This window comes from Erigeron canadensis, chromosome 4 (assembly GCF_010389155.1).
Source record: "Erigeron canadensis isolate Cc75 chromosome 4, C_canadensis_v1, whole genome shotgun sequence".
Lineage (NCBI taxonomy): Eukaryota > Viridiplantae > Streptophyta > Magnoliopsida > Asterales > Asteraceae > Erigeron > Erigeron canadensis.
This window is the reverse complement of record NC_057764.1, coordinates 24,495,922-24,514,606: the sequence shown is the minus strand read 5'-3', so window position 1 is coordinate 24,514,606 and position 18,685 is coordinate 24,495,922. Positions and strand designations below refer to the sequence as shown.

The following is an 18,685-nucleotide window of genomic DNA, read 5'->3' as shown; positions in this document are numbered from 1 at the left end:
ACCTCAGGGCATGGGGTACTCAGAACATATACCACTTTCAAATTCGTCAGATAGAAGTGCATCTTTTTTTGCCATCGACGAAATTCCTGCCCAGTAAACTGCTTCAACTTCTCAAAGGGTTTCATCATATCCTTGCCAGAATCGTTGTTCGTCATCTTCAGTAAATTGATTCAATCTTTGTTGGGAAAATTCGTGAATAACGAACAGATAACCGGATATAATCAAACTCTGAAAGGCGTGTAATCACTTTCAGATTGAATCAATTTGGCGGTTCACCCAAACTATTCAATTGGATACAATTTAAAGAATTAAGAACGTTCTGTGTGTTTATTATTTGAGAGAAAAGAACCAGAAAGAAGAAAAGAGAATGATCAGAATTCTTGTTACGGGTTGTATAAATCCACCAGAAGGCAGTTATTTGCAAGGTTTCGAAATTGCCATTTTTAGTCCCTCAAGTTCCGAAAATTTAATTTTCGGAGGGATTTTTACTATAGCAATTTAATGGAAAAAAAAAAGATGCTAGCAGATCCACCTAACTCTAGTATTGTTGTTTTCTAACTTCTATAATTTGTCACAGAAGCAGATGAAATTCATAGTAAAAGTAAGGCCAACGCATTTCAGTTTCCCGAAGATGAAGATGAGCCACCGGTGAAAAGGAAGCAATCTAATATGGAAAAATCAAAGGCGAAAGTTCGGTCTGGATTAACTGACAGAAAGGAGAATGAGCCTTTAGTACAGAAAACAAGAATGAAGAAAACCGGGACACGTATACAAGTTGTTCACCTATCAGTTGATTCAGATTCAGACGACAAAAAAGAAGGTGATGCTTCTTAATCCTTGATATGCACTTCTTACTTCTTAGAGATGATGAAAATAACACGTTTACTAATAAATGGATTGATTCGGGGTATGCATATCTGTTTCTAAGTTCTAACTTCTACAGTTGTCACAGAAGCGGATGGGAGACAAAGTAATAGTAAGGTCGACACATTTCAGTTTCCTGAAGATGATGAAGATGGTCAGTTTAGTGCTTGTGAAAGTGGGGATGAAGACGAGCCACCGGTGAAATGGAAGCAATCTTCTATGGAAAAAACAAAGGAGAAAGTCCGGCCTGGATCAATTGACAGAAAGGTGCATGATCCTTTAGTACACAAATCAAGAATGAAGAAAATGGATAAAGGACCAACGAATGAACTGAGTAATATTGGCCATCAGAAGAGAAAGAAGGCTATAAACATAGATCGTGACACGATGGGTGAATTGAGTGGCTTAGATCGTTACACAAGAGTTGATAAATCAAGTTCGGATGAACATGAAAAATCTAATAAGGGTAGCTCAAAAGATGATGGTGGGTCTCTTGATGCAATTTTGGATTCAAATATTGCAAATGAAGGTGTTCAAGGCAAAAAGTATGTTAGTTCATATACGTACAGATTTGATGTCAGCGAAAACGAGTCTAAGAGTCAAACGACTGATGAGTTCGGTGCAGAAGGCCTATTTGAAGAGATGAAATTTGAACTTGAATTTGACGAAATGGGTTCCTACAGAGATTCCACGGTTAGGTTCTTTTATTGTCTTGCGTATATATCTGTCTTTTTGTTTCTCATCTACGGGAAATCTTACCTATATAGACCTTATGTGTATGAAGGTTGAGAAACACGAGAAAGATAAGAACATTTCCCCTATTGATCTTTGCCGACGAGGGGAGCATGGGGACTTTTACTTTGAGGAGCAAACGGGCTACAGGTGTTGTGCATGCGGAGCTGTTATTCTTGAGACCAAAGATACGATCTCGAAGCATGTAAGTAACTTGAAACTTTTATCCTTTTGATACTGGAATACACATAGACATATGAAAACTTGATATTAGTGAATCTAAAGAAAAAGATATTTTGTGTATAAATATAAAATTGTAAATAATGATTAAAGAAACATGAAATATCTTTTTGATAATTAAGAATGTGTCAAACCTCAAACATCTGGTTTTGTGATTATGCAACCTCAAATAGCAAATCACATCCAAACACCATCTATTTAGTTAAATTTTTATTGCCTTGCAGGCAACTTATGCACCGGATAAGTCAAAAAGAAGTTATCGATTTGATGAATATCGGGTGTCTAGTTCTGAAAATCTATATCCTGAAGGTGCAGACTCTAACTCTCCTGACATCATGTGTCACGAAACCAGAGGAACAGTTTGGGAACTTATTCCTACTAGTATCCGCTCTCACTTGTATCCCCACCAACGACAAGCGTTCAAGTTTTTGTGGGAAAATTTGGTAGGAACAATAGAGTTTTCAGAACTACAAAAACTTGGTTCACGTGGAGGGGGTGGCTGCGGTGGCTGCATCATCTCTCATGCTCCGGGCACTGGGAAAACCCTCTTAGCAATCGTATTTGTTGACACATTCCTTAAAATATTTTCCAGATGTTGTCCGGTAATAGTTGCTCCAGCAAGCACGCTTCTAACATGGGAAGCTGAGTCTAAGAAATGGCCAGTTGGTTTTTCGTTTATTAACATAAGCAGTTCCCGCCACAATAAAGATTCTATCCGTGCTATAAAGATAAGATCTTGGAGTAATGGTGGAAGCGTTCTTGGAATAAGCTACAATTTGTATACAAAACTAGCTGGGATTTTGAACACCAAGAACAAACGTCTTGAAAAAATGAGGAACATTTTGCTGGATATGCCGGGATTAGTAGTTCTTGATGAAGGACACACACCTCGTAATCAGGAAAGCAACATTTGGAATACACTTTTGAAGCTAAAAACAAAAAACCGTGTGATTTTATCAGGAACGCCTTTTCAAAACAACTTCAGGGAGTTGTTCAATACCCTACGTTTAGTAAGGCCAGAAATCGTGAAGGGAAAGATCTTTTCAGATATGATTCGACAGAACATGAAGAGATCTGGAAGTAGATCCACTTGTGAAGATGTCGAGAAGATCAGTAAGATAATTTCACCGTTTGTTCATGTCCATAAAGGACATATTCTTGAGAGCAAGCTTCCAGGTTTGAAAGAAATTGTCATTCTTCTAGACCCGCCTGCAATTCAGAAGAGTTTGATTGAAAATTTGGAAAATATGACAACATCTTTCGAGTATGAACACAAAGTTGCATTGGTCTCTGTTCATCCTTCTTTGATCCTACATTGGTCATTATCTGAAAAAGAAGAGAAGTTGGTGAACAAACAAGAACTTGAAAAGATGAGACGTCACCCCCATTGTGGTGTGAAGACCAGATTTGTTATGGAGCTCATTCGCCTTAGTGTATTGTTAAATGAGAAGGTTCTTATATTTAGTCAATATCTCAAGCCGTTGGAGTTGTTACAGGACCAAGTTGCTCGGGCTTTTCATTGGAATGTCGGGACAGAGATTATGGTCATTGATGGAAGGATAACTCAGGTGCATAGGCAAGCAATTTTTAACGATTTTAATGATCCAAACGGTAAAGGGAAAGTGTTGTTGGCGTCTACAAGATGTTGTTCTGAAGGCATTCATCTTTATGGTGCTTCTCGTGTTGTTCTTTTGGATGTCGTTTGGAATCCCTCTGTTGAAAGCCAAGCTATTAGTAGAGCATATCGACTTGGCCAAAAGAAAGTGGTGTATACTTACCATTTAATTGCTGGTACTACTGAGGAGGACAAGTATAATCAACAGGTGGAGAAAGCTCGGGTAGCTGAGATGGTCTTTTCTTCGGGTTCAATGGCTAGTGCGGAAGTTAGTAGAAAGGTGACCTTAGATGATAAGATCTTGCAACACATGTTGGACCATCAAGAACTGAAACACATGTTCAAGAAGATCAGGTACCCTGAAAATCAACCAAGAGTTTGATAGAAAGTTTTCGGCTTTTAAGGTGGGCTTTTTTATTCTCAACTGAATAATATCATGCTAGTTTTGGAATGTTGTAACTTAATTTTTTGCAAAAGCGTAAACGGGTAGTTCCTAAATAGATTGTTTTAGTGTTTTTACAAATTTGGAGCTGATATTGTAACTGTGAACAACATTTTTATTTGTTGAATATATTGATTTCTAAAGGAATGTAAACTAGTTGTAAGCTTAGTCTTAGATTCGATTGAATTTGATATCAGTGAGCATGATAGCCAAGATCTTGCTCAAAAACTTTTTGTGCCTGTTGGTTTAGTTACTATTACTGATGCTACTGTTGTTTGGCTCTGTGTCGTGTTCTGTTGTTGCTGCTGTTCGGATTCTGAGGTTAAGTTTTGGTTAATGTTAATGTTGTTCGGCTACACTGATATTAAGCTTAGCCATTGCTTTCTTATGTATGTTTTGCTTCTCAATATCAGGAGTTAGACTACATACTAAGTTACTAACATTTCCATTTGTAAAAAATAATATAAAACTGCATAAGTGATCATGTTATTGCAGTTAAATAACATTTCCATTTGTCTGTTTGCTTTACTAATTAAGCAATAGAATATTAGAATTGATTTTCTATTTATTTCTTGCACTAAAGTGCTTTTTCTTGGTTGATCAATTATATATTTTTATAATTTATACTCATTTTGATTTTATCATACAATGCTGTTGATAATGTCATGATGAAATAGTATTAGCCGAATAGCTGTAGTGGCGTTTTCTTTGCTACAATGTGGTTAGAGTTTGATAGTCCAAATTGGGTCTTTGGGGTCATACATATTCGAAAGCCAAACATAGAAATGTGTGGTCCGAACAAAGAAGTTGAACAAAGAAGTTGATGAATTTGTTGATGTGTAGATTGAGTATTGGGTCAAGAACAGATTTTATAGAAGGGATAAGTGCCCTAAAATGTAGTTAACTAATGCTCAAAAGTTATTATGTGTACGAACTCTAGGTTATCTTTATTGTGTTCACGAAACTTGAAGTTTTGGTTATTGTGAACATAAAACGAGATTATGGCTATGTGGGACCGGTTACTTTCACATTGACCCGTTGACTGCTTACGTGACACGCACACAATAACTTTTTAGGATTAGTTTATGCATACAATTAAAAAAAAACAGATTATTTTTTTTCAAACTCGCCAGAAACTGCAAATATTCGCCGGAAAACTTAAAAATCCGATTAAACCTTCGTTTTTTCGAATTAGACCACGAAATTCGCACCAAAATACTCAAAAATCAGGCGCGAACAAACCCTCAACAAAAGTTAAACCGATTGAGACTCGCCGAAAAATTCACCAACTCGCCGGAAAAATTAAAATCACCATAACTTTGTTGTTTGTTCGAGTTTCGACTTGAAACCAACACCAAACTGCTCAAAATTGTTGTCCGAAACTCGAAGAAACAATAAAGTTATGGTGATTTCAATTTTTCCGGCGAGTTGATGAATTATCCGACGAGTCTAAATTGGTTTAACTTTTGCCGAGGGTTTGTTCGCGGCTGATTTTTGAGTATTTTGGTGCCAATTTCGTGGTCTAATTCGAATAAACGAAGGTTTAATCGGATTGTTAAGTTTTTCGGCGAGTATTTACAGTTTTCGGCGAGTTTGAAAAAAAATAATCTTTTTTTTTAATTGTGTGCATAAACTAATCCCAAAAAGTTATTGTGTGCACAAACTAATCCCAAAAAGTTATTGTGTGCATGTCACGTAAGCAGTCAACGGATTAACGTGAAAGTGGTGACCGGCTAACTTTTGACCCGGTCACTTTTGCATGCTATAGGACTATTGAACGAGTTTCCCGAATACAATAAAGCTGACCTAAAGTTCGTGCACACAATAAATTTTGAGCATTAGTTGACTGCATTTCTGGGTACTTATCCCTATTACTTATGAAAATATACTTGTTTTAGTGTGACTATCTGATCAAAAATATGCATGTATATATACTACGTAAACGGATGATAAAGGTTTTGTTGCATGGTACTTTTGTCACGTAGTGTGAACCCGGTAATGGGAAAACCGGTTTCGCAGTGTGTAGTCACATCAAGTCACAATCCCAGCCTGCATGCTCACTGTTTGTATTGTTGCTCTACAAAAGGTGGTACGAACTTCGAAATCGGTAATGGAAATACCGGTTTCAAATAACTTTTTCTGAACCAGTTTTGCGAATACCGGGTTCGAGCCAAGTAATCCAAACCGGTAGTGCCAATACTGGTTTACCCGGTTGCACAAATTTTTTTTTCCGAAAACTTGTTTGACAAAACACCCTTAAAAAACGTCCGTTTCAAAAAAAATTTCCCATTAATACTCCATATGTGGTGAGAGTTTGTACCATGTTTACATTTGGATGCATATCTTTAATGCTTGGTTTTTTTATTTATCTTGTGTATACTTTGCTTCTCAATGTTAGTTACGATATCTTGCTAACACTTCATTCTTGATTTTTTTTTTTTAGGGATAAGAAAAGAAAAGATAGGGAAAAAACTAACTTTTTCATTCTTGAGTTTTGTTAAGCAAGAATAGAAAAAAAATGATAAGAAAAATTAAGGATTTTTTGCCCCAAGTTTTTTGGCCAAATATGACCAGATTTGAAAGGAAAACTTACATCCATGTATATAAGTACCAATTTACCCTTCGAATTCATCGTTGAAATCCAGAGGTTAACCCTTTGTCAAAACCAGTCACTATTCATCGCCTTCATGTGCCATCAATGTCCGCCCACTCTTGTGTAAATTCTAGTGAAGAAAAAGACAATGAAAAGAGGATCTAAATTCTGGTCTGTGATGCGATATGTGGTGAAGTAAAAGGAGGTGATAATTGATTTTAATGGTGAAGAAAAAGGCTGTGATAGAGGACAAAGTAGATTTGCCATAGAGATGGGATTGTGTTTACCAAGAGAGAAAGAAAAGAGAGTAAATTGTTTTTCTTTTTCTTGTGTTGATTGTAGATATATTAGGTTATTTATTTATTTACTAGGTAAATTAATAGTAGTTGAATATGCATTGCAGCCTTTGCTACATCTTTATTTTTATTAACGAACCTTTTAATTATATTTATTAATATATATACTCTTTGATAAATATGGTTTTCAATGAGTATATAAAATATGGTTAAGGATATAATTGTAAATTTAATATTGTTTATCCTTTCTTTTCTTATCTATAAATTTTAACTCAAGAATGCCTATTATAAATATAAAACTTTCTTTTATCTTCTCTTATCCATTCTTATCTTTTCTTTTCTTATACTTAAAACTCAAGAATACAATGTAAAGGTACTCAAGTGCATTTTCTTGCTTTTAATGGGTGGTGTTTTCTTTTCTACAAACCTACAATTTGGTTAAAATTTGAATCCCCACCCAACAAAGAATTGGGGTTCTCTCGATGTGGTCCAAACAAAGAAGTTCATGAATTTGTTGTGTGTAGATTCGAGTATTGGGTCAAGAAGACAGCTTATACAACAACTAGTCGTACGGTAATATCTTGTCTAATATGATACAATATTTCATTTAATTGAATAATTTCTCCCTTGCATGAGGTCTTGTGTTTAAGCTTTGAGCAGTACATAGGAATTAAATTCATTTATGATGGCTTGACTTGGGTATATCTATGTTCAAGTCTGAGAGGACAGAGTTTACCCCTATTAATCGTCGTGTCTTCGGGCAGATTAATTAGTAAGGAGTTTTCCACCATCGGGTATTTGAAATAGGCATTTCTACTTCGAAGAAGCTCTTTAGCACCGACCCCAGTTCAGACAGGATAACCTAGACCTCTCGATGTCGAATCTCGACACGAAATTTCCAAACGACTTTTATCTTTCAAAAAAATTAAATAACTTTCCCACGTCCTATCGAGTTCTATTGTGCATAATGTCTGGCCACTGGCCCACTGTTCACTCAAAATTTAATACTTATTGTTTGGGCAAAAAACTACAACTTATTTGAGTGGAACACAATACAATGTAAAACTATAATAAATGCATTATATATATATATATATATATATATATATATATATATATATATATATATATATATATATTGTTTCAAATGTTCGTGTCATAGGATGGCTAGCCGTTACATTTATACAGACAGACAATCACTAGCGGTCGATCCACGAAGTCAAGGACCACAGGGGAGAAAAAACCCACCAATTTAACCGCTACAGAAGGCACGACATTAAATTGGAGTTAAAATCTCGCTTGCTCAGACTCAAACCTTGGTTTTCAAGGATTCAAGCATCATTGCAGCACTTCGGAATATTACTTTTAAAATTAAAAGTCCATATGAAAAACAAACATTTTAAACACAATAAAGTACGTGGTTTAAAATAATACAATACGCTCGCTATAAGCCAATTCTGTAGTAGTGAAGCATTTGTAAGTTATATGATTAAAAATTAAATTTTTGCCGCTAAACGTTATTGATACAAACATATTATTGTTTTCAGATTTTAAGAAACTACATTACATTATCAATACCTAACTATTTAAATTCTTATTTTTGTTCTAATTTCCAATGGTTAACAAGGTTGTAAATTATTGTTTTATGTGTTAGTGTGTTATAAGTTACAACTGTGAGTTAAAAAGAGTATTATTGAGGTAACATTTATAAACGAGCATTGTGCTCGCGCGTTGCAGCAGCTAGAAAGTGAGGAAGGCAGGCGGTGGTGGAGATCGCGGGAGGCGGTGGAGAAGGGGGGCGACAACGGAGGATGATAGAAGCTAGGTCGATAAGAGTGTGTAATGATTAGAGGGAATTGGAGAAAGGAGAATATATAAGGGTTTTATGTTTTATGTAGAGGTATTTTGGGAAGAAATTTTTTACTTAATTTCTTAATCCCAATCCTCTTTATAAGGGATTGTAGATGAGATGAGAATCCTTTCTAGTAATAACATAACTTATCAAGTTGTGATTTATGTGCCTATATATATGTGGGGCATTTATCGTAGGTCCTGGTACTTATTATTTTTCACATCTCTTTTTCATTTTATATACGAGCATGGTACCCGTGCAATGCGGCGGTGATGACATTAGTTGCAATGTGGTGGTGTCGACGGATAGTAATGGCGTCAGCGTTAAGTGGTGTAGGAAATTGATACAAATATATTTGAAATTAGGGATAGTGAATATATCTTTTAAAAGATTATGGAATGATTGTGTAAGTTAATTAATTAAGGGTAGAATGGTAATTTCGCATGTCCCAATATTGTAAACTTTTTAACATAGGGGTCTAATTTTTATATAGTAGTAGAGCATGTTACCCGCACGTTGCGGCGGATACCATAGACATGGCATATAAAGTCGTGACTATCGTGATTGAAGAAGGAGGCGTACGTGACTGTATTTTTTTTCTTCCCTGAGTATATCATATCTTGATCTGTATTTATTAAGAGAAGGAGATATTTATTGGGAGATGGAGGATAGCTATGAGAGAAGAAGTGAGAGTAAAAAAGTAAAATTGCATGTCCCAAGTATATAAACTTTTCAACACCTCCATATAATTTTCAATAAGAGTATAGATAAGTAAAACACATCACAATAATAATTAATATATTATTAGTTCAATTACGTTGGGGATCGATATGAGACCAGTATCATTCCGTATCGGTTTTGGTGTTGATTTGGAAATTCACCAAAATGGTATCGGTCGAGATTTTCATATAAGTCGGTATTGGTATAGGACTAAGATGATACCGGTAATAAAATCTACATCTACTCAATACATATATTGAAAAACAAAAGTGGTTTTTATATAAGTCGGTATTGGTTTTCATATAAGTCAGCATTTACCCATAAACTAAAACAGGATTGATATGTTATTGAAACAACAAGTGGTGTAATCATTGATTGACATGTGTCCTTTTAATTTATTTATTAGTTAATTTATATTTTTTAATTGTATATAGATTCAAATTCCTTATTAGACTTAAAATTAAACTCTAATTCTACAAAACACATTATAACCGTATTTGATTGATCGTTTTCTCATTAATTGAATTGTCTCTATTTCTTTCTCAACTCTTCAACCCTATTACTTATATTACTTATAATAAGTTATTTGAGTTTACGATTCGAAATCACAAGGTTATTTGTCGTCATCCACTATGTTTACAAGTTCCGATTCTGATTTGATTGTAAAAGTTTAAGGTAAATCCAAAACACTAACCACACATATGTTATATTAATTATTACTGTTTATCATTATTTAGCTTCGATCATCGGTTTACTTTAATTACAATTTATTACATACTCACAAATCATGTATAATGCATATTAAATTTTATTTATAATACAATATATATAGATACCGTACATTAGTTGGTATATAAAAAAACAAAAATGGAAAATAGCACATTCCAAATTTCCATATATGGGAAATAAACTCTACTTCTACTCCATACATATATATGAAAAAAATCTGATATACAATTTATGAGAAGTTACAAAGCAAAAAGGAGTAGTAATAATTTTCTATCACATCACAATAACTTTTTTCTTTTGAAAATCCAGATATATATTAAAAAACAACCACCAATAAGACATTAGTGAGGAGCAGACGATATAATACTCGTACACAGCAAGAAAGATCAAGCTAAAAAAAACAGAAACACATCACATTATTAATAACTTCATCTTTATTACACTTCACTTTCATATATTTTTGCACATACATGAATAAGACTACCATCCGACTCTTCATTATCCATTGATCGAACTAACGAAGTTATATATATATTTTTTTTTGATCAAAATGAGCTTTTTTGATTCACCTGTTGGAAAACGAACTCGCCATCAATGGGAACTTTATTATCAAAGTACCTTTTCTTCCTTCATCAATCAGTTCAGTTTTACAAACGTACATTGCACACACACACATATGTTTTTTTTTTTCTTTTCTTTTTTTCGTTACTGTTTTGTTTATGGATGTATATGATTGGTTTATTTAATAAAATGAGGATATGTTTGTATAGGCTTAAGCAGACCAAGTTCAAGAAACCGAAAGCGAAACAGAGAAAGAGGGGATTCTCAATCTAGCAGTAGGACTAAACAAGATTTTCCAAAAGAATGTTTGGAAGAAAACAAGGATTCTAAAGCAGGTGATCAATACTGTGATATATACATGTTTATAGTCTAGTTAATTAATAAACGTACTATTGATATGTTTTCTTAACTTGTTTCCGTATTTTATTAATGGTTTTTGTATGGTTTGCTCTGTAGAATCTGTAGTGTTTTATGGATCAACTAAAAGAAAAGTTGATGAAGTTAAGAAAGTTGATGGATTATTGTTGGATGAGCTTGAAGAGGAAAAAGATCCTATAAATGGTATTAGTACTATATATTTTACTTTTCTAAAAAGGTGCATTTTATGTACAAGTTAATTAGTAGATATAGAAAAGGCTAAAAGGTCAAGATAGTGGATCACTCAATGGTTGATTTTTTATTTTTTACAAGAAAAAACGACAATGAAAGTGGGAGTTAATGCAGTTGTGATTCAAACTTACACAGCAAAAAAAAAAAGAAAATAGTGACTGATAGATCTATTAGTCCGGTTTCGGTTTAGGACAGATTAGTCCTAAACAGTTAACCGGACGTATGGTCTCTTGGTTTTCATAACTTGTTTTTTATCAAGTTATTGATGTAAATGAATGTTTTCATAACTTGTTTTGGATTGTACTATATGGTTTTGTATGTAGAATCTGAAGGGTTTTGTAGATCAACTCAAATAAAAGTTGATAGAAGTTAAGAAAGTTGATCAGTCATATGAGCTTGCAGAGGAAAAAGATCCTATAAATGGTATTAGTACTATATTTTACTATTCTAGAAGGAAAATGATTAATCAACCTAATTGACATGCCTAAAGATATGCCTAAAACCTTAAGAATTTGACATGTGGATTCCACTAATTCTCTTTCCTAATCTTGCCCCCTGATTTTTCCACATGTCACCATCTTACAATTAGGCACATCTTTAGGTACACCAATTAGGTTGATTTATCATTATCCTTTCTAGAAACCATTAAAAGGCCCTCCAATCTTTGCATGGGATAAGGATCGAACCCATGAAATCCCATGCAAAGGTTAAAGGGCCTTTTCTACCATTTAAGTAGAAACTAGAAGCAGTCTCTCTACTTAGGTAGGGATAAGGTCTGCCTATATATTAACCTCCCCCATACACCGTCGAGGTACTGGGGCTCAAAACCCGCGGAAGGCGGCACTCAGCAGTTTCTTTCTTTCTTTCTTTTTAAGAAACGTGTATTTTATATACAACTTAATGTAGGAGAAGACATCATATATAAGTTCAAGATGGTGGATCACTCATTGGTTGATTTATTAATTTTTTTGTAGTAAGAAAAAACGGCAATGAAAGTGGGAGATAATGTGGTTTTAAACACATTATTGTGTAACAAACATACACAGCCAGAAAAAAAAAAAATTAGTCCTAAACTGTTAACCGGACGCATAGTCTCTTGGTTTTCATAACTTGTTTTTCATCAAGTTATTGATGTAGATGAATGTCGTCATAACTTGTTTTTGGGTTTTATCTGGTTTCGTATGGTTTGTTTTGTAGGATCTGAAGGGTTTTGTAGAACAATTAAAAGAGAAGTTGATGAATTAGTTAAGAAAGTTAATGAATCATTCTTAGAAGATGAGCTTGAAGATGAAAATGAAATCAATGATATTGATGTCATAAATATTTCTAGTGAGTCATCTAATGACTCAGATTCAGATTATGTGTATGTGTCTGAAGAAGAACAAGAAGGTGATGCTTTTATTCTTTGATCTCTATTTTTAGGATATGCAATTTCAGACCCATACCACAAATTACCCATCTTGACCCATAACCCGACCATCCTGCCTATTATGGCCCCTTAGTATCATTGTTGTTAACGGTTACATTTGTAACAGATAGTATTATTGTTGTTAACGGTTACTTTTGTAACAGAGGCTGACAAGGATCTTCCAAAATCACACACACATTATCACGCGAGTACAAGTAATACGAAAGCACGCCCGTATCAGTCTATTGAAGATGATCCATCAAGTTCAAGTGATAATGAGAGCGATGATGATTCTCTACCAAACAACACTTTGAAGCAGCCAGCAGAGAAGCACTCTCCAATGGATATAAGCCCAATATATATCTTAATTGATACTGATGAGTCTGAAAGGGCAGGAAGTGACTCTGAAGGTAAAAGCTATTATGGTATTTTCTGTTTTATTCATTTATACGACTTCTTTTCCTTTCCAAGTTTGTGGGTTTCTATTTTAGTTAGTCAAACTGTTTACCTTCAGTACTAGTTGGTTTTATGATAGAAAAACAGAGTTTGTTACTTAAAATAGAAATGAGACCAAAGTTGGTTACTTTTTAGTCTTAATTTAGTAATTGCCTATCCTTTTTTCCTGAGTTTTCTTGAATGCAGAATCTCATGTTTCATTGAAAGAGAATGATGGCTTAAAGGAAACTGATAATATTGAATGCACGGATATCTCAACGAAAAGTAAAGGTTATAGTTCAGCAAACTCCTTTAAAACCCGCATGCATGCAAACATTATTTGCTTATCAGATGACTCGGATTCAGAGAATACCATTGTTCTAGAAGAACAAGAAGGTGATGTTTTTTTCTTCTTGCCTATTGCTTCTACATTTTATAGTTCTTTTCTTATCCTATCTGGATGTTAAAAATCATAACAGATGCTGATGAAGCTCTTCAAAAATGCTTCAAATATGGCAAACATAAAATACGGTCTGGATTAGCTGAGAGAAAGAAGAAGAATCGTTCAAGCACAAAAGGTGTTAATTATTACTGTATGTAGACTTTTTTCCTTTCCCCAATTCTAGATCACCGTTCTTTAGATGTAGCAACAATAGACCATTGACCGACCTATGAAGGAGTCTATTTGGGCTATGCTTTATCCGATTATTTCTGACAGTTTAAACAAGCATGACAATATGCTTCAAAGGAAATGGGTCAAAAGTTACCTTATAATCTATTAAAACGTAAGTCACATTATTCAAAAAAATCTGGATTATTAACAATATATTTCAATATTTGTGTTATCAATTATCATAGTTGACACACTAGTTATTTATGAAAGTTTTACGAGTATTATATGAGACGATGATTCTTTTGGGTCAAACCAGCCCATTCCAAAAAAACTAATCTATTTTGACATGTTAACCTCCGGGTCGCCCCACCCATATTGCCACCTCTACGACTTTTACTTTAGATGTTCAAATTTGAATAGAGCTGATAAGGATCTTCAAATCGCAGATGATGATGATGATGAAGACCCACTCACTTCTATTGGACGTGAGAGAAATAAGAACCAGTCCACAACTAAGAACCAACTTCCAAAGGAAACCAAGAGGGAGAAAAATTCGAATTGTTCAGCGCAAAAAGCAAACATGAAGAAAATGTATGAAAAACCAATGAGTAAATCAAGTGGCTCTATAGATGATATTTTGGATTCAGTTATTAAAAATAAAGCTGGTCTTGGAGAAAATGGCGGCGATTGCCTTCCTTTAAAATTCAGATTTGAAGATAGTGAGGATGAGTCTATGAGCCAAAAGACTGATGAGTTCAATGCAGAAGGCCTATTTGAAGAGATGGATTTTGTGCTCGACTGTGAAGAAATTGGTTCCTATAGAACTCCCATGGTTAGTAATATCAGATTCATTCCCCTTCTTATCTGTTATACATTCTAATTTCAATTTTTGTTTATGAAGGTAAATAATCAAGAGAAAGCTGACCACAATGACACTGTTAACCTTTGTGAAAGAGGGGAGCACAGTGACATTTACCTTGAAGAGCAAACGGGCTTGAGGTGTCGTTTATGTGGTGCTGTCCTTCTTGAGAGCAGATACGTGATATCGAAGCTAGTGAGTAACTTCATTCTTGATGCTCTTTCATTATCCTGTGACATGTATGTGAATATCTGATTATTGCGTCTTTTCAATATTTTGATAAACAAGTTTTACTCATGTAAAAAATATTTACCCTTTTCACATAAGTTGAGATTATACTCCTATCTCATTAGACATAATAAAATTTATGTAATATTCTTTTGATAATGAAGAATGTGTCAAACCTAAAACATCTTTTTTGTGATTATACAACTTCAAAAAGCAAATCACATCCCAAAAACTATCTCTTCTATTACATTAATAATATGGATTCAAATCGTTTTAAATTACATTATATTGCTATTGTATTGCAGGCAAACTATGCACCAGATAGATCACAAAGAAGTTATCATTATGATGAACAACAGTGGTCTAGTTTTGGAAATCCATATCTTGAAGCTTCAGACTGTCCTGACATCATGTGTAATGAAACCCAAGGAACAGTGTGGGAACTTATTCCTACTAGTATCAGCTCTCAGTTATATCCCCACCAACAAGAAGGGTTCAAATTTTTGTGGGAAAATTTAGCAGGAACTATAGAGCTTTCAGGACTAGAAAAACTTGGTCCACGTGGAGGTGGTGGTGGTGGCGGTGGCTGCATCATCTCACATGCTCCAGGCACTGGGAAAACCCTCTTAACAATCGTATTTATTGAGACATTCCTTAAAAGATTTCCCAGATGTTGTCCGGTAATAGTTGCTCCAGCAAGCATGCTACTAACATGGGAAGCTGAATTTGAGAAATGGCAAGTTGGCTTTTCCTTTATTAACCTCAACTGTTCTGACCTGAGAAAAGGCAGGACCAATGGTAGTTCCCGACATAATAAAGATTTTATCCGTGCTCTGAAGATAAGTTCTTGGAGTAATGGAGGTAGCATTCTTGGTATAAGCTACAATTTGTATACAAAACTAGCTGGGATTTCGAACACCAAGAACAAAAGTCTTGAAAAAATGAGGAACGTTTTGTTGGATATGCCGGGCTTAGTAATTCTTGATGAAGGACACACACCTCGTAATCAGGAAAGCAACATTTGGAATACACTTTTGAAGCTTAAAACCAAAAATCGTGTGATTTTGTCAGGAACCCCTTTTCAAAACAACTTTCGGGAGTTATTCAATACCCTACGTTTAGTAAGGCCAGAAACAGCAACTAATATTATGAATGAAAAGATTTTTGCAGATATGATTCAACAAAACACGAAGAGATCTAGAAGTAGATCAACTTATGAAGATGTGGAGAAGCTCAAAAAGATAATTTCACCGTTTGTTCATGTCCATAAAGGACATATTCTTGAAAGCAAGCTTCCAGGTTTAAAACAAGCTGTCATTCTTCTAGATCCACCTGCAATTCAAAAGAGTTTTATTGAAAATTTGGGAAATATGACAACTACTTTTGAGTATGAATACAAAGTAGCGTTGGTCTCTGTACACCCTTCTTTGATCCTGCATTGTTCATTATCCGAGAAAGAAGAGAAGTCAGTGAACCAACAAGAACTTGAAAAGATGAGACTTCAACCCGATTGTGGTGTGAAGACCAGATTTGTTCTGGAGCTTATTCGCCTAAGTGTATCCTTACATGAAAAGGTTTTGATCTTTAGTCAATATGTCAGGCCGTTTAAGTTGTTACAGGACCAAGTTGCTCGGGCTTTTGGTTGGAATGTTGGGACGGAGATTATGGTCATTGGAGGAAAGACAAATCAGATGCACAGGCAAAAGATTATTAATGATTTCAATGATCCAAACGGTAAAGTGAAAGTGTTGTTGGCATCTACAAGATGTTGTTCTGAAGGCATTCATCTTTATGGTGCTTCTCGTGTTGTTCTTTTGGATGTAGTTTGGAACCCCTCTGTCGAAAGACAAGCAATCAGCAGAGCATATCGACTTGGCCAAAAGAAGGTGGTGTACACATACCATTTGATGGCGGCTGGTACTACTGAAGAGGAGAAGTATGATCGGCAGGTTGAAAAAGCACGCTTGGCTGAGATGGTCTTTTCCTCGGGTTCCATGGCTAGGGCGGAAGTGAGTAAAAAGGTGATGGATGATCACATCTTGCAGCATATGGTAGACCATCATGAATTAAAACATATGTTCAAGAAGATCAAGTACCCCGAAAATGAAACAAGAGTTTCATAGAAGGTTTTCGGTTTTTAAGGGGCTTTTTTGAGTTCTTGAATCAAGAATATAACACTAGAACTTAAATATTTTGTGCTGTTAGCAGATATTGATCTAAGATCAGTTCTTCATGTATGAATATTTGGCAGTCTTTTGTATGATGTTTTGGCATGTGATCATTAGCTAGTTTATTACTCCTACCTACGATGGTCTTGTTTGAAACATTTTGTTATGTAGTACTCCGTATTTCTTGTGTATAATTATAAGAAACTAAGAAAGTATTAAGACCAATGAAAAACTATCTTTAGCAAGTTGATATTTTTGGGAAATTATATTATTTGGTTCTTAACTGCAATGAACAAACACTGAATGAGTTGAGTATTTTGTTTTAATCTCATTTATAGTTGAGACATTACTCTTACTGGATCGCATATTGGTTTCAAATGAGCCATAAGTTCAGTGTATACTATGTAGTATAGAAGTTATGAAGGTCCTTTCATTTTTATGGGGTTTTAATTGTAAGTTGTAACCATATTTATGTTAATATTTTTTTTATTTTTTTACCTTAAACAAGAGCAAGTACCCGCGCGTTGCGGCGGTAAGATAGTAGGGTGATACCTAGGTCATAGAGTATGATAGGGTATAAGAGTTGATATGTCATAGAGTATGATAGTTAAATGCCTTAACCGTATGGGCTCCGCCCTTGAATTTAAAAATTTGTCGAAAGTATATTGAATGACATTTCTAATGAAAGAGCATCAAATTTTAAGAACACCCATACAATTTTTATAATTTATCGATGTACGGTTTTTGAGATAAAAGATTTTGTATGAATTGGAGGAATACATGATTTATGGAGGAGAGAAAAAAAAGACGATTGGTTGAAATTTGAGGAGAGAGAAAGGGTATTATAGTTATTTTAGATAAATATAGAATAGATAGGAGGGACATTTTGGGGAAGTACTTAAAAATCAATATTGAAAATTTTAAGTTTAATGTTGAAAATCTAGGGAAAATTTGCTTTATAATATAGTATAGATATAGATAATTGAATAGTTGTACCTCATAAGTCATAACCCATTTAATTTGTTAATAGGGGAAATGAATGACATTGGGTGTTAGTCCAGTGGTCTTGGGGTTTTTCACTGGGTCTTAAGTTCGAATCCTGCCAAATGTAGTGAGCGGTTCTTAGTAATGTTATACTTATCTAATACATGGGGAGCAAACTTTTAGGGCATTGTCAGGGATTGAACGGGCATGGGCGCCTCCGCATGAGGGGTGTTGATCATTTATCCGTTGCTGCATTTCAAAATAAAAATAAAAAAATAAATATGGGAAACGAATATCGAGTTATATGATACTTGAACAAAATAGAAGAAATGCTTGATAAAATAATATACAAAACAACTAAATTCCGAAATATAGACTACTAGCTAATCAACCCACATATTATGCGGGTAGTTGAATAGAATTTGGTGTTAAAATTACAATTTGTTTAAAAGTCATATATATAAATCACATTTGTTATATTAAAAATCTAATGATAAATTGATTATTCAATTCTCATACTTCTAACTTCAAAATAGTATTACAATAATAAATTTTAATCTACAAATTTGTTTTCTATTTCAATATCAACCTTTTTGATAACACTTAACATTTCACTTAAGTTACAATGACATCGAAAGAAAAACAATAGTTATATAATTTAAAAAATATACTATGAAAAGTTTAATTAATTATACGAGTTTTGATTTTTAGTTTCTATATTTTGCTCCTAAATAATT

At 34.3% G+C, this 18,685-nt stretch overlaps 2 protein-coding genes across 2 annotated transcripts; both read left to right on the top strand.

Moving 5' to 3' along the window:
- The first annotated feature begins 367 nt into the window (after positions 1-367).
- Positions 368-3,833, top strand: LOC122597215 (SNF2 domain-containing protein CLASSY 3-like). Its single transcript, XM_043769837.1, has 5 exons — positions 368-425; positions 578-820; positions 944-1,557; positions 1,649-1,801; positions 2,061-3,833. Exons 1-5 carry the CDS (start codon positions 368-370, stop codon positions 3,831-3,833), a joined length of 2,841 nt encoding a protein of 946 aa, XP_043625772.1.
- A 5,337-nt stretch (positions 3,834-9,170) lies between these two features.
- Positions 9,171-16,919, top strand: LOC122597214 (SNF2 domain-containing protein CLASSY 3-like). The gene is made up of 10 exons (XM_043769836.1): positions 9,171-9,222; positions 10,854-10,979; positions 11,101-11,205; positions 12,451-12,642; positions 12,826-13,071; positions 13,304-13,492; positions 13,576-13,689; positions 14,156-14,541; positions 14,611-14,763; positions 15,102-16,919. The coding sequence occupies exons 1-10, from the start codon at positions 9,171-9,173 to the stop codon at positions 16,917-16,919; spliced, it is 3,381 nt and encodes a 1,126-aa protein (XP_043625771.1).
- Positions 16,920-18,685: the final 1,766 nt, after the last annotated feature.